We start from the raw sequence: 27641 nt of genomic DNA on the forward strand, positions 1-27641 counted from the left end.
GTTTGCATATATCAATTTATTTTGGTAACAAATCATCATACTTATCATTGTACGAGGATATTGTAGCTGATAACAAGCAGGGTGTATCCTAGCTGTCTCCCTAGGAGCTCAGGTTTGGCTTAGATTAGGTCATCAGATGTCATTCCCCGGGGGGTGGGGTTCCAGCTCTAGGTCTGGGAGAACAATGAGAAAAATGTTAGAAAAACAGAGCTAACAGGCAATAATCATCGTAGTGCTCAAGAGATGCATCTACAGTCAGGTTATTATGTATAAAGATAAACCTGTCTAGTAAGACCCGTATATCCACTGTTGCCCACCTGATGGGTCCAGAATAAAATCTAAGAAATTCCCAGACCCTCACTGTTACACCACAGTACATCATACAGTTTTTTCTTTGAAGTAATGGTGTATGTAACTTTATGACCTATGAGTATAAATAATCATCGTCAGAGCAAAAAAAAGCAACCAATGGCACATGAGGCCCCTCAGTCATGGGACTGGATCATAGTTCACTAGTTATTTTAGTAAAACACCAAGTGAAGACATTTTATCAAATCACCTTCTGCTTTGTAATGAGGCATATGTGTCTTCCCCTCGTTCATTTTCTTTTCCAAGACGCTACAGCAGAGTTGTATCGTAATTCTATTTGCACAGTGCAGGAAATCCTGTCTTTGATTGTCCTCAGTGAGTTTATTCCTTGGAGTGAGGAGGAAATGGGGACGTGTTGGTGCTTTCCTCTTTCTCATAGTGTGAGTACCTAGCTGTGCTGAGTGTGATTCTGGTAGTAGTTCCTGTTTAACCTGATTCTGCCATGTGAGCCAACTGCCAACTTTCTCTGCTGGCAACCCAAGGAACACTATTTCCAAAACTGAAGGAAAAAAAGGTAACTGGCTTTGTGAGATTGACTAAGACCGTAGTTTCCTCTAATGAGGCATGCAAAAGTGGCCGCAGTCAGTTTCCGGACTAGAAGAAATTGATCAGGGGGACCAGTAACTGTCAAGATGACAACTCGGATTTCTAAAAAGACTTGTGTTAAGAGTGAAATGGTATCAAACTGTTGAGTGGCGACAAGAATTGTTAAGTGTAACTAAGGATGGGAATACCCTGAGACAAAAGCTTCAGTGTCTACAAGTTTTCAAATCTCTTAAGGAGGGACAGGCTTTCCCTGAAATGAAATCCGTAGTCAGCCAAAGTTGGTTTAATAGTTTGAGGAACTGTTTCATGCTAAAATATTATGCCACTTCTGTCATCTAGAACATACCCGTTATAGGAAGAAAACTCATAGGAAAAAATGGAAACATTTAGAGCAGTTTTTTTAGAACAATTTAAAATATGAAGAAAAGGCTGGTCTACTGGGGAGAGGAGTGGGACACAAGTGTTCACTATTTATTTGGAATCAAAGTCAAATGCTGGGTTCAGAGCAGCTCCCAGCTGGGACTGTTTTGGGGCAATGTTACTGATAATTGAATAAATCCAGGGTTCTTCTATAGAGCTACAGAATTCTCTCTGCAACCCAAGAACCAAAGTCTCCTGGCTGTGCTCTGGAAACCTCAGAGAACATTTAGATTGTGACATCATTATGTCTAGATAACAGGTGCCCCAGTCCCACAGCCTTGTGAACAAGGTAAAATCTGCTCTTTTGGACGTAACCGTTCCTAGTATAACCACCCTCATAATTGCAGATCGTTATTCTAATAAACAGGCAGTGGGTAAATAGAGCTCAAAAAAAAGTCCATACACATTGTGGAAGCAAATGGAAGGAATTTGCGAGTGATTTTTAGGGCTTCCTTCCAGTTGATCAAAATGTGTTTGTGGCCAAATAATTGGGTGATGCAGAAATTGAAGGACTAGTTAAAGGCCATAGAAGAATATTGACTAATAAGAGAGAAATACTAAAAAAAAGCTTTCATAGAAGATGAAGTTAATGACTAGAACCAGAAGAATCAGTGTATTAGAATCCTCATTAATCTGTCACTGAAAAAACAGTTCACCTGTTGACTTAGCCAGCACTAAAAGTGTTTCTGAAAGGTGTTAGGTTAAAAAAACCCTAATCCATCAAATTAGTGTTACCTCTCCTTTTGCATTTGTGCTCCCAGAGACTGAAAGAATATGAATGTACATGAGATACCAAGAAAACACACTGAGTTCCTAGAGAATAACATAATCCAGTAAAGACAAACTAAAAGACGAAGTTATTATACAGCTTTCCAAACAACCCTGACTCTTATGGAAGCTAGAGATGTCTTGAATGGTGGGAGGTGAGATACCTGTTGGGTGTTGGGATTTTAACTCTATATAGAGATGACATGTGGGATAAAATAAAGGGAGATTGGATTAATTTAAATGAGGGGAAACGATTAGTTTAGCAGCAAAGACCGGATACTATTTTTTTTAACTCTAGAATATTTACACTCAAATAACTTGGATTTTGTTTTTAATTGAAGTGTAATTGACATACTAGTATCAGGTGTGGCTTGGAACCTTTTTCTCCAAAAATTATTCAGTGAACTTACTTTCTCCTTAGGACATAATATTCATATGCCAAAGCACAAGAATCTATAGTCAGGGAAACTTGTTTTAGTTCAGATTCAGACTGTGGAGGAAGACTGTTGCTGCCATTTCAGTGAACAACAATGCTGCCTGCCCTCCAGCCATCAGCCACTGCATCTGCCCTGATGGTGCCCCCTGAGAGGATTTCAGGAGGGAGGAAAACGGGAAACTTTTGGTGCTCTGGTTCCTAGCTCTTGGTCCTAGACAGTTAAGATGCATATCTAAGGAATAATTTCAGTGAGCTCAGACTCGAGCATCTTCCCATACAAAGAAAAGTACTAAATTCATTCACTTGAGATATCTGTTCTTTGTGATTAGCAGTAAGCTTTGATGTTCAACTACATGTTTGTTTTCAGCAAAAAACTCATATTGTGGCTCCTCCTTTTCCTCTTTGGAGCAGTCCCTCAGAGCTATAGTTCTTAGTAAGTCCCCAAGTAAAACCTAACTTGCAACTTTCAGGGTGAATGTTTTTCTTCAGTTGACAGTTGTATCAGTGGTATAAGCAGCGGTGGGAACAGCTTTGCTAGTATTACTGCTACTATTCTCTAGCAATTTTATGTATGTCGTCATTTCACCTGATTGTTGTGACAGTGCTGACAGGTAGAGATTACAGTGTTCTTCTTACAGAAAAGGGAACTGAGCTTTAGGGAGTATAAATAACTTGCTCAAGTTTACAAAGACGGATAGGAGAGCAGACTAATCCAGACTGCGTGATTTCCAAAATCGAGTTTCCTTGATCATCCCCATCGTACTGCCTCTCAGAAAAATAATGTTAATTTTCTTCTTACTGTTTCTAGTGATTCAAATATTTGATAGTCGGAAGCTTGAATTTCATTAGTCAATAGCTTTTGCTTTCATATCATTTTAGGAAAAGCCATCAGTAAAATTAAAATTTTATATCATTGAAAAGCCTCAGTTCAATTAAGATCTGAGATAAACCAAAACCATTGTGGGTTTTTTTAATCATATTTTAAATCTCAGAAGAAATATCTTTAAAATGAATACAATTAAATCTGGAGAGAAAATATTTTTGTAGGAATATGAAGAGTTAGGGGGAGGGCATAGCTCAGTGGTAGAGCTCATGCTTCGCATGTAAGAGGTCCTGGGTTCAATCCCCAGTACCTCTCTTAAAAAAATAAACCTGATTACCTCCCCCTAAAAAACACACACAAAAATGTAATAAAGCAACAAAAATTTTTTGAAAGATTAAAAACAGTAACAATAAAGTTATGTCTAAATTATTTTATACTCAATATCTATATCAGGCATTTTTTTCATGGGTGAAAAAGAAGCAAGTGATAATATTTCAACAGTGTTGCTTTAATTCTCTTTTCTCCTGAGAACCCTGCTGTGTTATCTTTAAGGCTTTATGGACTTTGTCTTTAAACTCAGTTTTTTTTTTTTTTCCTACTGAATGCATTAAAATCCCTGAAATGACCTCTGCGCTGTCATTATCTTAGATGTGAGGTTATGACGGATATAGTATCAGGCTGGGGACCTGGATTCTGGTCCTAAATAGGTCAGAAATTGGCTGTATATTCTTGTGTAAGCTCCTTGACTTTTCCGTATGCTTAATATTCTCATCTCTAAGATGAGTTTGACTAGATAATAGAATAATTTGAACAAATAGCCTCCTTCCCATTTATGATTTAAAAAATACTTTGTACAAAGCTAGATTCTTTGCTGCATTTAAAAACTATACTTACCTAAGGTGATATACATGCATCAGGACTACAGAGTATTCATTTCAGCATCAATCTGAAATGAAAAAGTTATTTAAATCATGAACTATTTTGTTTGTAGACTAATAGATCCTGCAGAAGGTATAAAAAATTTTTTGAACCTTGCTTAGAGGAAAAGCTTCTTGTCAAAATGCAGTCTCATGTTGAACTTTATATTGACCACCCTGCACATTTATTGTTTTATACTGTCCCTGCCCTTGAGTTTATGGTTGTCCAGGAAAAACAGACAAGGAAAAAATGACAAAGTTAATAAGTGCCAATAATTGGGTGTGCACAGAATGTTAAGGAATAACAGATGGGGTTGAGTGCCAGGGAAGGAATCTCAGACAAGGTGATGTCAACATTGAATCCTAAAGCTTGATGAAAGGTTTAGCCAGGTTACAGAGCGCAAATAGGGCAACCTGGGATGAGTCATTATATGCAAAAGCCTTGAGGTAAGAGCAAGGTTAATAGACTTGAAAAACTGCAGGTGGTTCTGGAGAACCAAAGCAGTAAGAGCAAGAAGTAATGATCAGGTTGGAGAGCAAACCCAGGGTCCAAATGCTTCTGATTAAAAAAAAAAAAATTGGACTTCAATTTAGAAGCAGTGGAGGCCAATTAGAATGTATTAACCATTTTGTGCTTTACAAAGGTTATTTTGACCACAGGATAGAGATGGGACTGGGTGTGAGGCATTGGGGAAAGCTGGAGATGGGAGACCAACTGGGTTGTAATCCAGGTTAACGATTGCCTAAATTTAATTACTGACAACGTAGAAGAAGATATCTGCTGAGAGAGATAAAGGAGTTAGAATTGAGAGGGTTTGGAATTTAGTTGAGTGTATACAGAAAAGAAGAAGAAATCAAAGATCACTGCTTCCATTTTGGATAATGGGTGAATGGTGATGACATTTATAAATTTAGGAAATAAAACAGGAGGTTTTAAGGGGAAAACGTTGGGCATGTTGAGATCAAATTTCTTGTGGGACGAGAGAGCCCATGGACAATGGGATACAAGTCTTGGTGCTGAGGGGAGAGATCCTGACTGGAGGTAGAGATTTGAAGATTAAACGCATGTCCATGGATTCTTGAACACTCGGGGAAAATGTTATGTCTTGGAAAGTGAAGACCAAAGGAAAAACTCTGGACAGTGTAGAAATTTAATGGATAGGTAAAAGAAGACAATACTGAAGAGAATGGAGAAGGAGAGAATCGTGGACAAAAGGTAAACTATGATAGTACAGATGTTGAAAAGTTCTTTCAAGGAGAAAGAATTATGGGTATCAAATGTTTTATAGAGAAAGCTGGTAAGATAAGGACTGAAAAATGTTTATTAGTGTTAGCAAGAAGATTTCAGTGTGACTTTGTCATTGGTAGTTTGGTACCATCTGAAGCCATACTGCAAAGGGTAGGAGAATTAACAGGAGGTGTGAAGAATGAATTATATACTATTTTCTCAAGAATCTTGGCTGTAAGGTGAGGAGAAGGAAAAATAACTAGGCAGTAGTGTCTAAAGTACCTTATTTTCTTAAGATCAGGAGATAAGTAACTTTAAATTAGACAGAACTATTTAAAAGAAAAAGTATAACTAATGAAAGAAGATTCCAAGGAAGTGAGATGAATTGAATTCAGAGTGGTATTACTGACCTGGTATCACTTTTGCTATTTTAATAACAATTTTGGATATTCAATCAAGAATTATAGTCTTCTGGTATCAGTAATTTGCTTTTATCATTATTAGCTAAATTAGAGTCGAAGTCTATGACAATGACATGTAGTGACAGTAACAGACTCATATGAAATCAATTTAGGATTTTCCTAACATACAACCCCTGCACATCTCATTCAAGCTGCTCACAAGAGGGGAATTAAAATGGTACCTAACATTTAGAATTGTTCTCAACCATTTCATGAATACATATATATAAAGCTATTAATATTCTGCTTTACAAGTAGTAATAGCTTAATAAATTCTAGCTATGACATTCAGAATCATAAAATTTACTTATACTGGGAGACCTAACCAAGTTTTTTTCCTGAAGTATGAGAGAGAAGGGGGAGGGGGAAAGGGAGGAAGAGTCCATCTCCTCTTTGCCCCGCTTCTCTTGGCTCTTGGCATTTGAGTGTTTTTGATTTTTTTTAAATTAAAATATAGTCAATTACAATGTGTCAGTTTCCTGGTGTACAGCACAATGCCCTAGTCAAGCATATGTACACATACTGTTTTTTAAATTTTAATCATCAACTCCGGCATATAACAGTGGCTTTCTGAAACGTCTGGGAAATCCTAATTGATGCCCACTGGCACTCTGTTCGACGTCTTAGGGACAGCATAGTGATGAGTTTTCAGAAGAATGAATAGGGCTGCTCTGTCTGAATGATAGAGAGGAAAAAGAAAATCAAGTCTAATTTTGCAACTGTAAGTTTTTCTGCAGTCAGTGGGCCCCTTTGGAATAAAAAAAAAAAAAATGAACCGGTGCTGAGGGACATGGGAAAGTCAAAAGAAAATTACACTAATTGTTCTACTTCCTGGTCATTTCAATGTAAGGGTTTGGGTAGCTGGGGTAGATTGCCACATGAGGAAACGCTAATCTAGTGCAGTTCAGAGACCCCTTCTGTGTCTCTTTTAGCGACGGTGCCAAGTCTGTGTAGAAGGGCAGACAGAGGGATCCCGGGATATAAATGACTCAGGGTGAATGCAGCGGATGGGCATTACTTTTACGGAACAAAATTGTCAAGCAAATATAGGACAAGGAGATTTAATAATAAATTATAACCCAAATTATAGGGTAAATGGAACAAATATTTACACTAAACATTGAGAATTAAAGTGAAAGCTGTTTTAACAGATTTTGCTCTCACCTGAAATCAGAAAGCACAGGTGAGCTCGCTTACCTCATTATAAGATTAATGCAGAAAGATGATCAAAAAGGCTAAAGAACAGCAGAGGGTCTACCCTCTGAGGGCTCTAAATAATTCAGTGTTCATGGGTATCTCAACTCCATTCATCTCTCTTTAGCAATTACTGAAAGTTTGGCTGCTCAGGAGCAGCACTGCTATAAATTTACTGGTTATAAAGCAAGAAAACAGAATATTACAAAACTGCCTTCTCATCCTTGTTGAAAATAAAGTTTGAAAATGGCATGTTATAATGAAAAATATACTGAAAAGCAAATAAAAAAATGAAAAGCAAGACACTTGAAGGAAGCATGTTTTTTCATGCATAAAGCTCAGTTTGTTTTGCAAAAGGTCAAAGAAGAAAGTATGTATGTAGATGAACAGATAAAAGGACTGGGGCAGATTACAAAAGTGGTATTTTTGACAATGTAAAAAAGTATTTAGGATTTTTTCCCCCCTTAATGACTGAATGAGACCCTCAGAGCAAATTCTGCTGGTAGCAAATGCCTTCTAGGTAAGGTGATTCCCCCCCCTCTCCTGGGAAAAGCGACCTAAATTCAGCTATTGTATTACCAAAAGCCAGCTGGTAGAAAAGGAAGGAGCTGCTTAGTTTAGTTGCTTTAGGCAAACGTTTTAATGCCCGATAATGACCAACTTATCCTAACAATCCAAGTCTTTCCATTCTTTGTTTAGAATCTTGTTTTGAATTTTAGTGAAAAAGGAACATGATCTATTTCCCAGCAGAATTTAAAGAATAAGCTTTTATTCTACTGGACTCTTTTCATCTGGAATTCTGACTTTACAAATTGTTACAAACAAGATTGGTAACTGAGTCTGGGACTAGGGTATATATGTAGAAATTGGAGGAGAAGTCAGAATCTCCAAGGGTATAAAGAAGAAAAACAAGCCAAATGAAGTAGCTCAATGTGTCAGGCTGATTTAAGACTTTGTTAGTTACTAGATGGTAAAAACAAACAAACAAAAACAAAACAAAACAAAACTTCACTAAAATGTTAAGAGAATCGGTGTGCATGACACACAAACAAGTCTTCACGCCTAACTTTTAAAAAACCACTTCACGTATAAAAGAGCCTCTACTGAGAACAGAGAAAAGACATTTTCTGGTTGGTTAAAGAAAGCCAGGCTAGACTCAGTAGAAACTATGAGGGGAATATCATGATACAATTTACAGAAAAATGTGCTCACAAGTGCAGGCATCCAGCAGGGCAGTGAAAGGGGCTTCCTCTGGGAGAAAATAAATTGACTATTGGTATTTAAATGGGGGCTGACTGACCCTTGGAAGGACTTAACTGAGTGAAAAATTACACTAAGTGACCTTTATGGTTTCTACCAGTGCAAACTCTTGTGATTTTTTTTAAGTTCTTGGATATTTTCAAGTGGGCTCTAATAGAATAATACTAGAAATAGAATATAAAAATGATCAAATGATAATATGAAACCAGGCTTTGTTGCTTTTATGGTTTAACTGGTCAAAAAATTATATAAATTCTTGAAAAAAGTCCTTTACCTTATAGAAAAGGATTTCTAATTGGCATTAAATCACCAGGTAGGCAGTATCAACTTTAACACTGTAACTGAATTATTTTTATAGAGACATAAAAATGATGGGTCAAAAATGGATCATAAATGCTTCTTTCCCAACATATGACAAAATGAGCAGTAGTGAAATCCAGTCAAAAAGGAATACACCTTAATATCATGCCCTTTAGAAAGAGATGAGAAAAGGAAGAAACTGTTTTGATTTGGCATAGACATGTGCTTAACCTAGTCTCCATGTTCTGGAAATAGAATGTGTGAGACATCAAAGTTCTTGGAATTGTCACTAATGTCTCCAAATCAGCTGTGAAGGGAAATGAAGTGTGGTCCTTATCATTTTTGACTCTTTTAAATAGATGAAATGACTGCTGGAGTCTAATGGGGCAGGTGAAGCCTGTGAACAAAACGCATACTGCATCCGGAAAGGCCAATGAAACTGGCCCATGGGATGGAACAGGCATTTAGTTCAGTAACAAAGAAATGAGTAAATCTGACTGTATAAGTTCTCAATACTATGCGTTCATCGGCAGAGGGTTAAATCTGCTTACCTCTGAATCGCAGTAGAGAGGAGGTGAGTTGATGGAACAGCACTTGGAGGCAAAGTCTGAGTGCTTGTCAACCAGCTCTTTGAGTTCCGTGGCTGTGGCATCAGGCAGTTTTCCTCTTAATCGCTCTGCCAGTCTGAAAGGCCAATTTTACATAGGGTTTTACTGGATGTATTTGATAAACATGTCTAGTGCAAAGTGACAGCCACTTCAGGTTTTTTACAACAAAAAAATCAAAATAAAAATTGCCCTTAAGAAAATTTTCCATCAGTGACATGGTTTTTAGTGCCTCAATTCAAGCTTAGAAAGTGAAATCTGTCTCTTTAGATGATGAAAGTAAACGTACAAACTGCTGCTGAATTTGAATTCCAGCCTTTCCCCCTTCGTTCGCTCCATTACAGCCATCAACGTGGATGACTTCCTCTTCTCTCCTCCCTGACTTTCATTTTCTCTCCAGTTCTAGATTTCAAACTCCTCAAAGAGTATTTCCCGTATAGGGCTTTGTCACCTTAATGCATGTTCTCTTCTCTCATATTTTAGGCAATTTCCCTGTCAGTTTCAGCCTACTTCTCAACTAGCTATGCTGGAAAACACAAACAAGGTCAGAAGCTTTGGCTCCTGTTTTTGGCTCTACTATTATCTAATTCTCCACCTCAGTTCCAAGATAGTGCTTGGATTTGCATTCTGTTGATTCTCTCCCAGTTCGAGTGGTCTATGAGCTTGGTAACTCTCTACCCTCATAACAGATAGCTCAGCCTGGTTTTATGACATTCTCCAAGAAATTTGCCAACCCGGTGGTGTGGGCAAAGGGAGGTGATGGAGACCCAGATTTAGAGATGGGATTAGTAAGGTGGATGCTGGAGAAGGACAAGAGAGTGAGGGGGACTAACTCGCTTGTAAAAACAAGATTGAAACGAGTCCATCCCAGCTGGGAGGTGGAGAAGTTAAACCAGGAGGAGCCGAGAGGACAGGGAGAAAAAGGGTGTGTGTGGGATTTCAAATACCTGGACTCAGTAGTCTCAATCCTATATAATTTCACAACCCACAGTGTCAGTTCTACTGTAGTAGATTTTTTTTTGTGTTAATTAAGATGATATAAATTGTCACTCAGTTGTTCCAGTCAGTCCGGGAGTTCAAAGTTGTTGGCAGTGAACTTGATCTTGCAGTATCTGTTTAACATGATTCTATTCTACCTCCATAATCTGTTAACTATAGGATTTCCTGGTCACTGGGAAATAACCATTCTGAACTTAAGTCTTTCACAGTATTTTTCATGTAGAGCTTTGATAAGATAGGCTTCATGAGGGTCACTGAAGAAAGTTTCCTACCTTAGGGATTCTTTAGAAAAGTCTTTTTGTGGAGGTCTGTTTGTGCTTACCTGACCTATGTTGTTCAAGCTGATTTGAAATGGATCTAAGAAATTTAGTTAATGAAGTTGGGAATGACATGGGTCTTCTCAACAGAGATGTTTTCCAGGAAGCCTGTAAAACTTTTCGTTATTATGATCTATTATTTTAGTGTTAAACACCTATTTATAAAGAAATGCGTTCTTCTTTGATTTGAGAAAAATGACTACTGTACAACTTTACTTACATTTCTATTTCCAGTTTATGGAGAATACATACTAGTGATGGGTGATACTCTACTTGATTGAAAGTTTGAGTTATCTTGTCCGATAATATGCCACGAAGTTAGATAACATTTTCCAGTAGTTCTATTTCTCAATTCTGTGTAGTGACATCTACAGATAGCTTTATGGCAAAAATGTTGATTGAATATGAGCTAATTTAAATTTTATCTTTTTTTGAATCAAGTCCCTGTGGCTCTGGTAATTTATAATTTTGTGGCTGTATTCTAATTGACCTCTCAGCTGATACACATGACAATTTTCCTCCAAAAAGAACTCAGTTTTTTCTTACACAGATACTAGGTTGACTGTTCTTTAAAACTCCTAACTGCACCTATTTTTATTGCTCACTAAACACATCTTAAGTCTTCAGCTATGCTTCAAATCACAGTACTGGGCTGCTGTTATTGATAAATTTGGAGGAAACAGCCAGAACAAGCCCCTTACTTTTTCTTGTACTCAGTAAATGTGTTTTCTGAATAATCGGCACATAGTTCCTGCCCCTTTTCAATGAAAGAAGATAGTTCCTTCTTCAACTGAGGGCCCTGTAAGAAAATAATAATTACATGACAATTATTTTTCTTGAAACACTGTTCAGGGAGATTTCAGTTAAATCAGAATTCCATGCAATGTATCAATATGAGTGTTTATTATTCTCTACATCAGATCATGGCTAACATTTTCTACACAAGACCAGATAGTAAATATCTGAGGCTTTGTAAGCCATATACAGTCTGCCGTAATGACTTAACTGCCAATATGACACAAAAGCGGCCGTAAACCGTGGATGTGGCTGTGTTCCAATGAAACTTGATGAACACTGAAGTTGGAGTTCTATATAATTTTCATGTCTAATGAAATATTATTTTTAGACCACTTAAAAATGTAAGACCTTTCTTAGATCACAGCCACCAGGCCAGATGTGGCCCACGAGCTACAGTTTGCCAACCCTTGATCTCTACCGAGGCTGGTGAGGACAATGTAGCAAATCGTACCTTCTCATTTAAACAGGCAGTAGACTCTCCAGAGTTGCAGCATTCAGCCAGGCCTCTCAGGGTTGGCTCAAGGATTTTACTGAGGAACACTTCTGGAATGTGGGTCTTCCTGCTTAGTTCAAATGCATACCTGGTGTGAGAGAGAGAGGAGATAATACTCTTTAACATGGGTAGATTTGTGTATGCATGGCATGCTTTGGAATTTGACATCTGTTACAAAAGCAGAACACCTAGCTAGGTTTAACTGAAACTGACTCCAAATCAGGTTTTAAGTTAAGAGCAATCTTCTCATTGAAATGCAAGTTACTGCTTTGAAGCTACTGTGACTAGTTCATTGAACTAAATTAAAATTCTGTGTGTAGTAATATATACATTTGTTTATGTATTTATATATAAACAAATCTTCAAATGCAATGGAAGTGTCCTTTGTGCAACTATAATACAATGAACCCTGTATAAATCATCAAGTAGGTACCTTAAGTAGCTTTTCTGTGCAAGTAGTTTCTGTAAATTATTCCATTGTCTCATCTCATTGTTGATGCACTTATAAAAACAATGAATATTTAGACAAATGTAAATTAGAGTTTCAGTCCCAATTCAGTCTAAATTCTGCTAATTCTATAATTGATTTTCGGGCCTGTTAGTTGAGATATTTTTATGCAATGACTATGCACACAACTTGTAGTATATGCAGCTCAGTGTGAGCCATCCATGGTGTATTTTAGTTCTTAGTTGGAGGAAAATAAAGGCTTACCATTCCTTCCCATTTCAATTTCTTTGTCACTTAATGTTAGTGAATACCAATACTGTCAAATTAGATCAATTGTACTTACTGATCCAGGACTTCGGTGTTTTCTTTATCACACACATCTTTGTTTGTGGGCAACTTGACGTCCGGTAGCTCGGGTGTTGGCGCGGCTGGCATGAAATATGTGCACACAAAAATGTCCATGGGTGTTTTTTCTTGACAACAGTCCTTAAATTTAGAATTCTTCGTGGATAAGCTGTCACAGATTTTTACTGTGTATTCAGGCAGCTACAAAAGCAATTGTGAGTTTGTGCATTGTTAGTTTCCCAGTTGATCTAATTAACAATAAGGAAGGCTTACATAGGCTTATAAGCTCTGGCATGGTGTCTATAAAAGTCAGTATGAATACTCTTATAAATAAATTGGTAGAACATTTGTAGAGGGCAATTTGTCAATCTGTACTAAAAGCCTTAAAGTATACAACCTGATTTCCAGGAATTTACTCTCAGGAAATAATTATGGGTGAAGGGAAGATTTAGCTATCAGGCTACTGAGGGCAGCACTGCTTAATATCAGACTGAAACAACCTAAATCAAATATAAAGGACCAGCTAAATAAAAATATGGTATATTTAGATAGACAAATGCAGTACATGCAATAGGTACATACAGTAGAATCCTACTTGGCCATTAGAAGTCAGGTTATAGAAAAACACCTACAGACCCAGACAGGTATCCTTAATGGAAAAAGACAAGGTAACACAGAGCATCTATTTCCAAAGAGGTCCACGGACTTGGAGTGACCTTTATGTAAAGTAACAATTCAAAGTTGTATCTATTTGAAAGGATTATATAAATGGAAAATGGTGAAAAACTGGAGTATCTAATTTTAACAGGTATAGTAAAAACATTAGATGGTTCTAATAATGTAACAGTTGCAGTGTTGTCTAACAGAACTTTGTGATGATGAAATGATCTCCGTCTGTTCTGTTCAATACTAAGCATTTGCAGTGTGGCTAGTGTTACCATTTAAACTTAACCCTGTATGGCTAGTGGATGCTGCATTGGGCTGTGAAGGTAGAGTAAGGTCTTAGGAATAAGAATCTTGTCCTTGTGTGTGGGCTTTGTCCCTTACTAGTTGTATCACCTCAAATTATCCTTGCTGATCTGCTGTTTCCTCACATGTAAACCTGAGTTAGCAATGTTGAAATTTCATAGGATATGTTTGAAGACTGAGATGATGCATATGACAGGCAGCTTAGGAGAGTGCCTGCCATTCAATATGTGGCCCGTGATGATGATGATTTTCTTACCTCCTTGGCCATGCAGTCCTCAGAGGCAGAGCCGCAGCACTTGGAGAGGATTGTGGTAACATCTTCAGCTAATGGCAAAACATCCTTCAGATCTGCAGTAGGCACTTTCTGGGCAAATTTTATGAGATGGCTAAACAGTTAAACATGAATTGTTAGCCTAGCCATATTCTCAGTTTTCTTGGCTTTTGTTATGAACATACAGTCTAGAGGAATAATACCATAGTTTAATACCATTCTTTGTCCTCAACAGCTGCATAGAGCACATGTGCTAGGTGATGGATCCTTTGTGCAGAAGTCACTATTCAAGATTCAGTCATCCTCAGTGAATCTTTTTATATTTTCGGTACTGACATAGAACTTCTCTTCTGGCCAGATCTACATAGTTGAAGCATGCCTTTAAGATGTTAGATGTAAGACAGCAATGAAGAAAACACTAATGTCTCTGTTTATAAGGCCAGTGCTGTGTTTTTGTGGCCCCTCGTAGCCTTTAAAAAAAGTTTTTGTAAATTCATTTAGAAACTGCAGATAAAAGGAGTAATGAAGTCCTATCACCCTAGACCACAGGGTGAAGGTTTTGGTGTATTTCCCTGAAGTATTTATTATTTGCCTTTTTCACTTAATATATCAGGAATAGATTTTGTATCATTCTTTTTAGACTGTGGCAAAAAACATATAACATTAAGTTGGCCATTTAACTAGTTGGAAGTGTATAGTTCAGTAATGGTAAGTGTATTCACCTTTATGTAACAAAACTCTAGAAATTTTTTATCTTGCAAAACTGAAACTCGCTACCTATTAAACACTGTCACTTCCCCACTGTTTTACCCTCAGCCCTTGGCAGGCTATTACCTTTTTACTGTCTGTTTCTGTGACTTTTATTACTTTTGAGTGAAATCATACAGTATTTGTCTTTTCATGACTACCTACTTTGCTTAGCAAAATGTCCTCAGTGTTCGTCCATGTTGTAGCATGTGACAGGATTTTTTTTAAGGCTGCATAATACGTAATACATGTATGTATTGTATGTATGTATATACCACACTTTATCCATCTGTCAGTGGATATTCAGGTTGTTTCTATTCTGGTTATTGTGAATAATGCTGCAATTAACATGGGTGTGCAAATTTCTCCTTAAGATTCTACTTTGAATTTCTCTGTATAGATATGCAGAAGTGAGATAACTGGATCATATGGTGAGTCTATTTGTAAACTTTTGAGGAACCTTCATAATGGCTGCACCATTTTGCATTCCCATCAACAGTGTATAAGGATTCCAGTCTCTACATATCCTTGCCAACACTCAGGATTTTGTTCTTTTGGTAGTGGTCATCCTAATGCATGTGAGATGGTATCTTGTGGTTTTGATTTGCATTTCTCCTATGTTTAATGATGTTGAACATCTTTCCATATGCTTGTTGGCCATTTACGTATCTTTTTATGGAGAATTGTCTATTCAATTATTTTTCTTCTGTTTCTTCTTTTTTTCTTTTTAATTTTTTTGGGGGGGTGGTGGTGAGGGGTAATTAGGTTTATTTATTTTATTTATTTTTAGAGCAGGTACCGGGAATTGAACCCAGGACCTCGTGCATGCTAAGCATGTGCTCTACCACTTGAGCTATACCCTCCTCCTATTCAATTATTTTTAATCAAGTTATTTTTTGTTGAGTTGTGGAAGTCCCTTATACATACTACACACTAAACCCTTATTAGATATGTGACTTGCAAACACCTTCTCCCATTCCATAGGTTGCCTTATCACTTGGTTGATTGTTTTCTTAATGTGCAGAAATTTATGTTTGATGTGGTCTTATTTGTCTATTTTTGCTGTTACCTATGCTTTGGTGTCATTTTTAAGGAATTGCCAAATCCGGTGTCCTGAAACATTCCCCCTATGTTTTCTTCTAGGAGTTTTCTGGTTATAGGTCTTACGCTTAGGTCTTTAATCCATTTTTAGTTAACTGTACTATATCATATAAGGTAAGAAAGAGTTCAGCTTCATTCTTGTGCAAGTGCATATCCACTTTTCCCAGCACCATTTGAAAAGACTGTCCTTCCTCCCTTGTGTAGTCTTGGCACCGTTGTTGAAAATAATTTGGCCAAATATATAAGGGTTTGTTTTGGAGCTCTCTAATATATTCCGTTGGTCTCTATGTATCATGTTAGGCCAGTACTACAGCATCTGTGTTACTATTGCTTTGTAATATGCTTCAAAATCAAAGTGTGAGGCTTCCAAATTTATTCTTCTTAAGATTGTCTTGGCTGTATGGATTCCTTTGATATTCTATGTGAATTTTAGGGTGCTTTTTCTATTTTGGCAAAAAGTGTCATTGGGATATTGATAAGATTCATATTGCTTTGGATAGTATGGATATCTTAACAATATTAATTCTTCCAATCCATGAGCATGGAATGTCTTTCTATTGTATTTTTGATTTTTTAGCAGTGTTTTGTTTTTTATTAAATATTCTTTTAAAATATAATTACAGCCAACTGTCTGATAGTCTCCCATATGGATGTATCATAATTTAAACATGCTCTATTCTAGGGATATTTAGGAAGTCTCTTAAGTTTTTCATGTTAAAAAAAAATGTGGCAGCAATTGTTCACACTCAGTGATATTTCCTTGGAGAAACTTTCAGACACTAATGCAGGTATAAGTTTATGATTAAAACATACATTTTATAGGTGGTTTTATACTATAAATTTCTATGCTCCACTAACCAAATACTCTTAATGCAAAAGGAAAACTAAAGGGGATGGTCTAGAGAAAATACCATTTAGTATTTGAGTAGTTCTAATGGAAGATTATTTTTAAAGGACTTATGAAGGAAGTTTCTTTGCTCTTTGGGGAGCCTTAGGATCTGGAGCTGGAATGGATTATTTCATGTCCATTACAGGAGAAAACTTGTGGATCAGAGTAAACGGAATTAAAGAGACTATAAATACTAAAGATATAAATCTGGATGTCTGAGGATATATGAGAGAAGGCTAAACAGAAGCTGTCAAAATTAAAGTTTGAAGTTAACAATAGCCATACAAAGATCAAACTGAAGGTTACAGAGTAGCTAAATGATTATGATAACTTTATGAAGCATACGAGATATGAAGCTTTGTGCTATATAGTACATATAACAAGAATTCAGGAAGTCATTTCCCAAGAAAAAAGTGGGCAGTGAAAGTAACAGATGAACAAAAACAATTGTTTTTGCTTGTGTGTTTGTAATATACGCCAATATGAATATTGAAGAAATAGTTTCTAGTGGTCTACCAGTTTTCTCATGTGAGTATATGGGAAAAAGTTGATTAAAGGCAAATTATGTTTTTACAACGTTCTTGTTCCTTATTGTTCATATTTTGTGAAGAGAAAAGAAATAACTGGGCCCTATTTTTGAAGATTATTGGAGCATAACACTATGGTTTGTATCTTCTATTGTTAAGTGTTTTCTTAGAGAATCCTAAGATAATGGATAGATACTACAGAAACAAACAGCTAAACCTGCTGATGGTGCTGAATCTTTACCTGAGCCTTGATTTCTCCTTCCCATAAGCAGCATATTGAGAACAGATTCTATTCGACACAGTGGTGAGAAGTGATAAATGTTTAAGCTGAAGTCTCTAGAAAACAAGTGAGAGAGAATCTCATCAGATGGTCAGGATCCATGGAAAGCAGTGAGCAGGCATGGCCGGAAGGAGACCATTAGGACTTTTTTCAATAACTAGAAAACTGAATTCTGACTAAAGGAACTTATTCCCCCCCGCCAAAGGTGGTTATGTGTGTTATTCCAACTAAAAAAATACAAAAGAGGCATTTTAGAAACATTTATGGATTCCAGAATCTGAATTTTTTTTACCATTATTTAAAAAAATGGCATTAATAGAAGGAAGAAAAGAACATCATATGGAATAAAATGACACCTACCTCTCTCAGAAAGCACACTGTTGGGCTTGGTGAGGTACAGCAGGACCCCACCATAGACAGGTAACTCTTGGTGTAACTGACTAGAATTGTCAGAGGAGCTTGCCCATAGTTAATGGAGTATTCATACAGAAATCTGTGAGGGGGGAAGATAGCAGGATTGGTCAAAACATTTGTGGGAAACAATCTACTTTTTCATATGTATTTGATAAAAAAAAGGATGCATGTTATGTTAGTTTATAGTTTTAATATCTAAAAAGCACTGTGGTTTTAAAGAAAGGGTCATAAAACTAGTCACTTTTATCAATATTTTTGTTAAAAAAATCTTTCCAATTTTCCTGGTGGATTACTTGAGAGGGGCCCATTTGTCCCTTTATTCATTTAGTGTCTGCCATGTGCATGGGCTGTAGTAGCTGCTTATGAATGTTGATCAAACAAATTAAAGTGAATGTTAGGCATTTATCTTTCATTGTCTGTTTATTCTAGATGACTGTTAATGTATAGGTGTGCTTATTCGTTGAAATCATCTTAATTTTCAGGTGCATAAGCCCCTAAGGGTCTAAAGAGATGCTGAGATCTTGGGCAAAATCCTCCGAAAATGTACGGGGATGGGCAAGCCAGCCAATTTTTATAAACTCATGACCTTGATTTCATACTTCTAATGCAAGTTTGAATGACATTGCTTTTGACTTCAGTCTGTGTATGTGTGTGCATGTAAAATGTATTTACTTTTTATTATCATAATTTTTCCCATTTTTCATTTTTATGATCTTCCAAGACTAAAGAAACAATGTATAATCTGGCTCCTCATGAATGTTAAACAAAGAGAAGGTGAAAGTCATGTTCACTTATGTGGTACGTGTGTCATGTTCACAGCTGTTTCTGGGGATGCACTACAGGGATGAAGAAAGGGGCTGTTTATTATGCTCTACCAGAAATTAAGTACTTGTGCACAGTGATAAAATTCTATCAGATGGTGTGTGTAAGGATCCCTAACATAAGGGGAATCACAGTAGCTGCTGTCAAATATTTGAAAATGTCACGTGGACATGGCATCCAGGTGCTTCTGCTTGGATACTAGAACATGGGCGAGAGAGGGTAGGAATTTGGGAAGGTTGGTTGCATCTCTGTCTGAGAAAGACATTTACAATCATTAGTACTGACAGAGATGGGCTGTCTTGGGTGACAGCCAAGTTCTTGGTACTGAAAGTTGTCCAGGTCGTGGTGTAAGAGGTGTGTGTCTAGAGCAGGCGGTTAGATCATGCTGGCTGTTTTATCCCCTGAAGTTCCACATACAATGAAGACGGCTTACTGATTGGCAAACCCCTTGGGGTCCTTCCTGAATGCCTCACAGATCTCATCGTTTGTTGGCTCTACGTAGGTAGGAAATTCTTGTGGCTGGTGCTTCAGGGCGGCCATACAGAGTTTCCTTTCAAGGCCCTCCTTGGTGCAGCACTCAGCGGTTCCTGGGTGCACTGGGAATGGGGAGTCACTGTCACAGGACTTAGCAGACAGTGCTGAAGTCTAGGATGAGAAAAGAAAAGCAAGTAAACTCATATAGGCGAGCTTTCAGGCTTGTAGTTCTCCATGTAGTATAACATCTTAGCCTTAAATTTTAAAACTCTCGTTGGTAACACACTGTCTGTGACAAGTGGAATAATTGCAGTTATAGGCACGTATGGGGTCTTATGTTAATACATGACTCACAGTAGGACCGAAGGGCTACTGTGGGCTGTGTGCGAGGGCAGACTTTATAGGTTTTATCCTTTAGTTCAGTGTTTCTCCACAAGTATGTTAACATCTCTGAGGATGAGGGAGGTCATTGGAAAAAGCTCCATTGATTCTGATATGATCGCCAACCTGCATTCTGCTATAAAAACCCCACTGGGTGTTTGTTCTCATTTGGAATTTGTCGGACTAACGGGCAAAAGTGGCTTGTTGTACTAGAATCACCTTGGGCTCTAGGGATAATAGGCTTCATATTTTCCCCAACCTTGGAGTGGGTGGGTTGCTAAGACTCCCCCAAGATATAACATCAGAGCCTACTTGACTCGCTTCTATGGGCCACCATAGAGATGGCCAACCGCACAGCCCTACCCTGTTGTCGTAGCAGTCGGGGTCGGCCTCTTCAGTGCAGCAGGCTTCTGTCAAGGAGACAACTTCACTTACGAGATGACTGACCTGTTCAAATGTGCCACTGGGAAACTTTCTGCTGTATAGGACCATTGACCTGAGGAGGGGAAAAGTAAATCAACACATTCAGAATTTTTAAAGGTTTTCGCATTTGCACATTGTGATACAAAATCTGTTCAGTTTTCTAATGCAATATTGCACACATGTTCTTTTTTACTGAAGTACAGTCAGTTACAATGTGTCAGTTTCTGGTGTACAGCACAATGTCCCAGTCATGCATATACACACATATATTCATTTTCTTATTCTTTTTCATTAAAGGTTGTTACAAGATGTTATATAGTTGCCTGTGCTATACAGAAGAAATTTGTCTTTTCATCTATTTTTATATATAGTGGCTAACAATGCACACATGTTCTTGATGAATGAAAATAATAACATTGACTTTAAAAATCAGTTTACCTAGAACAAAAACTAATCTTGTAAAGCAGCAAAAGGTGGATTTGGGTGTTCCATCAGACCAGCTTCATATTCTTTCTTCCCTCCAGCCTCCGCAAATGAACTGGGTCTCTACCTTTATTGCCTTTGTTTGCCGGAGTCCTAGCATGTACTACTTGCTTTTAATTCACCTTAGAAAACTATGTGTACTTATTCCCTCAACTTATTAAAAAACTTGTGACAAATTCTTAGACCACAGTAACTACAGCTGAGCTGGAATCTTTGGGCGTCCTCTGCTTGCCCAACATCTCTGCCCACTATCCTCTCAATGTTAGCAGAGAACAGATTAGCCCCCAACACGGAATTGAAGTCACTGCACACTTAGCTTCAGTCAATGTCAGGTAACCAAGAGAGTGCGTGAATACCTCATACTTACAAAGATGTGAAGTCATCTTTTCCCAAACTGGCAAGTTCCTTGCAGACTTTATCTTTCTCATAATCTTGGCCTAGGAACCAGAAATAGTAAAAAATTGTATCTTTTCCCTTAAAACGTTACAGTAAATGTATGTACATATAAAGGGGTCTTCCACATGATGCATTGATGGGAAAGTAGCATTTTCTCTATTTGCAGTTTCATTTTTGGTGCCTTTGTGTTTTCTCACAATGGATCAGAATTTGCTATAAATCTTAATGGAGGGCAGGAAAAGAATATCAGAAGTAGGTAAATCAAAATATATATACCAACTAGTGAGTCAGAACCTATTGATAAGTCAGTCCTTCTCTTAGGTTCTGTTTTTCCAACAATGTGAGAATCTTTTTATCCTTCATTCCTTTCTTTACCTCGATCTCACCTAAGGCCTTTAGAGAAACAAGAAATAAAAAATAAATGGAGAGTACGTCTGTATTCCAATGTGAAGAGCTAAGGATTTTAAAGGAGGGGTGTGCGAGCTGGTGTTGCCACCCATTCTCCCTGACCCTCCTCCAGGCTCTAAGGAAAGGCTAGGAATTGAGCTGATGGAAAAGATGGAAATTAAGCAAAATATTTTTGGGGGAAAGTTCTAAGGGTGGTAGGTTTAGGGAAATGGTGGGAGAGTACTTCTCATTTCAAGCATAGAGGGGCTTCAAGGAAACAGACTTTGATAGGCGACCCCTGTAAGCTGGTGTACAAGGGACAGGTGTCTGACTCAGACTGGGGAATCTAAAAGCTGAAAAGGGCTGGTTAAGTGACTTGGGGCAACAAAGGAGAAGACTGGGTGGCAGGGAGCTCTACTGTGGCCTGTGTCCACGATGTACATCAGACAGGAGAGCAAGCTGGCCTGTAGTTGTCTTAAATGTCTTCCCTCCCATCCGCCTCAAAAAAGGCTTATCTAGGGGGAAGCAGACTACCAACAGTGGGATACCTCTGTGCAGATACAATTAGAAAATCAAAGGGCCAAAGGGAGGTCTCCAGGTGCCAGCTGGATGTGAGAGACTGCAGGGTGATGGAGAGAAAGCTCCAAAAAACCCACAAAGAGAAGTGACAACTTTTGAATGGTTCCCATTACCAGAGAAAACAACACTGTCTCGCCAAACTACCCACTGAATTAGTATTTGCTGCTGCTTCCTTTCTTGCTCGCGTCTCTGTTCTGTGAGTTACCCCTGGAAGAGCTAAAAGCTGCCTGGAGAGGAGAGAAGAGAACTGCAGAGAGGAGACAGGACAATCCCTTTGCCACCATCGGCAAAAGGATGGAAACACACCAGATCTGGGGGCCAGCGTCAACTTTAAATGAACTTACAAATTTTTGATTATTAAACTAACCAGACCTTCCCAGGACTGTTAAGAGGTGGTTCTTTTGAGGTTCAGAAGGACCAGAGGACTTTATTATTGGATCAGAAAAATCATAGAACTTACTCTGAAGTCCATTCAAGAGGTTGGGAAGAGCTCGTTCCTACAGGGGATGAGTTCTGTACTGATGGTGAGACCCACTTGTTCCCCAGGCCTACTACACACACAAGAGGGTGAACACATGGAAGGCAGCCGGTGTTTTCCTTCCCTGATTCATCATTTATGCAAGTAAGTCTAGGAAATTTCCCAATGCTTTCTGATGCTCTCTCTTTCCAAAAAAAAGTATATATGAATGTCCTAAATGGTTTTAATGTTTAGCAGCTTATCCTCCTGGATTTAAATATTGGGAAATTCACCTTGGGTGATATGATGGTGACTACCTTTACCTTTTACCTCCTAAGTGTCATCACCTCAGCTCTGTGGAAGAGTGAATATGCATAAGACAAAGTAGAAACTTTTGCTTGATGGTCTGGAGTGGAAGTGTTAATGGCTGGATACAGGCTGGGGGGGAAGGGGCTGTTTTCTTTTTTTCCTTTAAAAAGAGATTAAAGTCTCTTTAGGATTTGTTAGAATTAGTGGTGAAAATGCCTGATTCTGGTGGGAACTGCCTGTAGGGGAAGCTGCTGCACCCTGTGTCTTTCTGGTTGACACACACTATATTACTAAGGTGAGAAAAGTCAGAATTGAGGGATAAAGGCACTCTTAAGCAGCATTTTGTAATAAGAGACAAACTCAAATACCATCAAGATCAAAGAGAAGGTGGAAAAAACCATGCGGGTTCAAATTTCACATTATCTTGGAAACGGGGACAAGTCAGTCGGGTTGATGAGGCTAATAGTCGACGGAATATAAAGAGCTACTGTAATTTATTGATTAGTTTACAAGGTTGGATATTGTCACAGTTTCAAAAGGTCAAAATAAGGCAGAAATTTTCCATTAATTATTAATGGTATTCAGTGGGGCTGAAGATAAGGGCACAGAGGGAAAGCATTTAGGGTAGAACTGCCCTCCTGTAGTCGGAGACGGGGTAGTAGGAGGCAGTGTTGTTTTATGTTGCTCCTAAGTAGAGCTAGGAAGAAGGACTGGTGGTTGGTACCAGTTTAGTGTGAGAGAATTTTATTGTAGCTGCAGCTAATTGATAACTGAAATGATAAGCAGCTTTTTGAAGTGAGCTTGTTTTGTCCTAGAAATATTCAAGTGGAATTTAAATAACTGTATATATTAAAGATTCCTGAATTTACTATACAATTCTGTCCTCAAACTTTAAGATCACTTCCAAAAGGTTATAAAATCATCTCTTTTAGAAGCAGTAGAATTTATCAGAGTCTTTTCCCCCCAAAGCTTATGGTTTCAAGCCACACACACACAAAAAGCTCTAATAAGAACTTTCTTCTTTTTAATTCAGTTTACAATGCTGTGTCAATTTCTGGTGTACAGTACAATGCTTCAGTCATACGTGTACATACATACATTTGCTTTCATATCCTTTTTCATTTTGGGTTACTACAAAATATTGAATACACTTCCCTGTGCTGTACAGTATAAACTTGTATATGTTTTATATTTAGTAGAACCCCTTTCTTCTTAATGCAGAGGAGCCAACATTGTTTCATAAACTCTTCCTATAGAACTGCAGAGATCATTTTAATTTCATTGTGACCACTCAGGAAATATGCAAAATGAGAGTCTGCATTCAATGGGGACACCTCCGATGAACATTTTAAGAACTATTTTGTTTCTGGCTTTCCAGATTCAGATTTCTCACTTCTCCAAGAAAGTAGAGTTTTGTTCAGTGTGTTGAGAATGTGAGCGCATGTGTAAGTGAACACTATGATAAGTCTCCTGTTATATAGCTTTAATTAAATCAACTGTTTGTGTTTGCACAGAAGTACATTGGAATCCCTGGGTGTTATGTACTGCTTTAGTTAGAAAGCGAAATGATGATAGAAAAAGTGGAAAACTAGATCAACTATGTAAGACTTAAAATGGCTTTGAAACCATTTTTGCTGGAATATTCAGCCTTGGGCGAGACAGAAGCAAGGGAAGAAGCCCAAAAGAGGCAGGAAAGAAATTGAGAATTCTGAGGATAGAATTGCTCTTTTAACAATACCCGGTAGAGGAAGCTGTTGTACCATGTATCTTTCAGGTAGACTATTTGAAATATTTCTTATAAAAATTCATTTATTCAGAGAAGATCTATAGCTTACCAGACTAAGCAGATATGTTAATCACTTTTTCATCAAAAAATAACGAATACTGAAGTTAATATGCAATATGATATAAATTGTTTCCTCATTCTATGGAATACTGCCTAATAAATGTTTTCACACCCGTTGAGCTCACTTTGATTCATATAATTAAATCCTATCTCAAATGAATCGCAAATGACATACTGTTAATGTGCCATGTAGTTATGAAGAAGGCAGTCTGGACTTTGATACGATATGGTTTCAGTAAATATTGACATAATCCTAGTGACACTAGTGAAATCACTTTCACATTGTGACCCCTCAGCGCTAAATGTTTACAAATGTCATTTAATGGAACTGTTGCTTTTTGCAATAGCATTCCCTTTTCCATCTGTATTGTGAAACATTCTGGTACATTGTATCTAATTCTGGGCTTTTGAAAACACTTCATTTACTTTCAGGAAGTCTTCACTGCTTCTTGCAATCTCCCCTCTCCCCACACAGCTGACTCATTCATACATGTTTTGAAGACTTACTCTGCACCAGGCTTTGGGTTCAGTACTGAGTATTCAATGGAGAGCAAAATAGACATCCTTGTCCTCGTGAGATTTCAATCTACTGGAGATAGACAACACGGTACTCACTGTCTTGGTATAAACTTTGCTAAAAAGGGTATTTTGAATGCTTTAACTGCTGTTACGATGTTTGGTTCCCTAGAAAAGGTGTTTGTATACCATGAACAGTGGGTGGACCGTAAACAATGTTGATGTGAATACATGCTTATACAGGTTGCCAGGGACTGTCTTAAGCTGCTATTTTCCTCTTATGTTCTGGAGAATCATGGGCTTTTAGAACTGTTGGGCATTTATATTTTTGCAATTTTATTCCTTTGGTGTTTTTATTTCCATTCTACACCAACAGACTCATCTATTTCAGAAGAGGTCAGTATAATTGCTTTTTTTTTTCAGCTGAAGAATATGGTTTGTAGTATTCATTCAAACTAGTTGGGCTAGATGTTCAGAGTAGTGGTTTTAGTTGAGAAATTAAACATTGTTGGGTTGGTTTAGGAAGCTGCCTGATTGGAACTAAATAAAACTGTTATATCATTAAAAACGCTGTCAATAAAGAAGTGGCAATCAAACTAGCACTTTTAGTTCATTTTTCAGGCTTTTGGGGTCGCATTCCCATCGACACTCTAAATCCTCATTGCATAAAGCATTGTTCTGGTTTTTGATATTGATATTGATGCTTGCAGGCAGGTGTGATTTGAGTTAGAGTCGATGGAAAGAAATTCAATTCTTTTTAATACTAAGAGTTCTGCATGACATCTACAGATTAATTGAGAGGAAATTGACTATACTTCTTAGGGTGCCATCAGTGGAACATTTTGTATTTTGAAAATTAATACAGGGGCAGTGGGGCAGTTGGCCAGAAACTGTGATTGCAGTAGTGGGTGGCCTCAGAGACTCACTGAAATTTAATGTCTTTGGGCTCAACACAGGTGGTAATGCATATAGATGCTACATTCATGAAAGTCCCAAAGGAGGCATTCTTTCTTCACGCATCTCATTCCACCTCCCCTCCCCTTCAAGGCTGAGCACCTTGTCACTTACAAGTGCTTTTGCAGGAGTGAAGATAAAAGAGCAAGTTCCCTCTCCCACCTTCGGTGTGAGTGAGGGTGTTGTCTTCAGCATTTTGACTTGGAAATTTAGAATTCATTGCAGGGCTTAGTTTTCAAAGCAATATAAAAATAAACAACATGATAAAGCACCATGCCAAAAACGTGAAAGCCATCAGTACTTAAGGACCTGAGGTCTGATTGTAGAGATAAGAATAGAACACTGATAGTGATCATTGCCATAGAAGAGATTGAAACAAAGCGTCATGAAACCATAGAATGAAAAAAGGCTTTTAGAAAGCCTCATGAAAGGAGTTATTACTTGAAGTGGACCATGAACGATGGGCAGGACTTTAACAGGAGTAAGTGAATCGGGGCCGGGGGTGGGGGGAATTTTAAGTGGGGAGAACAACATGGAGAAATACCTGAAGTTAGAAAGTCACAAGTCATGTGTGGCAAATGAGCAATCCCATAATGAAACTGAAGTATGGGACTTACACACTGGAAGACTTGATCACCAAAGTTTTACTTACATTTTAAAGTAATGGGGTATCTGTTGAAATATACTCACATAGGGTAATGACCAACTCATAGCTGTATTCAGGGAAGAGAAATCTTAGATTGAAGAGAAATAGTAACTTGTTAAGGCTGTTCTCTGAAATGTTAATCTATATAAAAATATTTAGTACATCTCTTGCTTAACATGTGGTAAACCCTCAGTGAATGTTAGCAACTCTTATAGTGAGATGCAGTGATAAGATAAATTACGAGATACATGTGCCCCTGTAATTAGGATCCCACGTGACATGCTGTAGTCCTTCTCTTAGGAGGTAGGCTGACCAGGTTCCCCTGGTCAGAGGAACATGGAGGAGAAGGTAAAAATAGAATACTTTGAGAAAGCAAGGAAATGAGCCCACACGTATCCCAGTTATCTCCTGCTCATTTCTCCCTGGATCTGGCCAATAAAATTGCAGTCTGTCAACAATGAGATGCCGTCACTCAGCGCTCTTTTCCCTTGGGAGGTCCCAGTCTGTCACAGGACCCAGAAACCTAATGTATTAGATTTCTATTGCTACTGTAACAGATTACTACACATTTAATGGCTTAAATTTACAGTTCTACTGGGTAGTCTGACACAGGTCTTACAGAGCTAAAATCAAGTTGTCGGCAGGGCTGTGTTCTTCTGGAGTCTCTAGGGGAGAATTCATTTCCTTACCTATTCCAGCTTCTAGAGTTGGCCTCTTGGCTCAAGAACCCCTTCCTCTATCTTCAAGATCAGCAACTTTGTATCTCTTTGTGCATTTTCTCCTTAGTGACATCTCTTATGCTTCCCTTTTCTACCTTAAAACCCCTTGTGATTATTGGCCCCACTCAGATAATCATACATTATTTTTCTATTTTAAGGTCAGCAGCTTAGCAACCTTTATTCTATCTGCCATCTTAATTCTCCCTTGCGATGTAAGCAACCTATTTGCAGGTTCCAGGCATTAGGATGTAGACATTTTTTGGAGAATGCTCATTCTGCCTACCACAGACTCATCACTATTTAAGCCTGAAGTCGCACCTACCA

The 27641-nt window shown here is 37.9% G+C and overlaps 1 protein-coding gene across 2 annotated transcripts; it reads right to left on the bottom strand.

The window, feature by feature from the left end:
- On the bottom strand, positions 1 to 27441 carry GC (GC vitamin D binding protein). Of its 2 annotated transcripts, XM_072973177.1 has the most exons (14): positions 26067 to 26104; positions 24990 to 25071; positions 20876 to 20945; positions 19966 to 20098; positions 19181 to 19392; positions 17872 to 18004; positions 17473 to 17567; positions 13953 to 14082; positions 12726 to 12928; positions 11893 to 12022; positions 11345 to 11442; positions 9274 to 9406; positions 4257 to 4308; positions 1 to 173 (listed from the first exon to the last, which is right to left on the bottom strand). In XM_072973177.1, the coding sequence occupies exons 4-13, from the start codon at positions 20092 to 20094 to the stop codon at positions 4282 to 4284; spliced, it is 1290 nt and encodes a 429-aa protein (XP_072829278.1). In that variant the 5' UTR covers positions 20095 to 20098; positions 20876 to 20945; positions 24990 to 25071; positions 26067 to 26104; the 3' UTR covers positions 1 to 173; positions 4257 to 4281. The 2 variants fall into 2 exon arrangements, with proteins under 2 accessions (XP_072829278.1, XP_072829283.1); XM_072973182.1 differs by lacking the exons at positions 24990 to 25071; positions 26067 to 26104 and adding an exon at positions 27288 to 27441.
- Between the last annotated feature and the right edge of the window lie 200 nt (positions 27442 to 27641).

Source organism: Vicugna pacos, chromosome 2, assembly GCF_048564905.1.
Source record: "Vicugna pacos chromosome 2, VicPac4, whole genome shotgun sequence".
Classification (NCBI taxonomy): Eukaryota; Metazoa; Chordata; class Mammalia; order Artiodactyla; family Camelidae; genus Vicugna; species Vicugna pacos.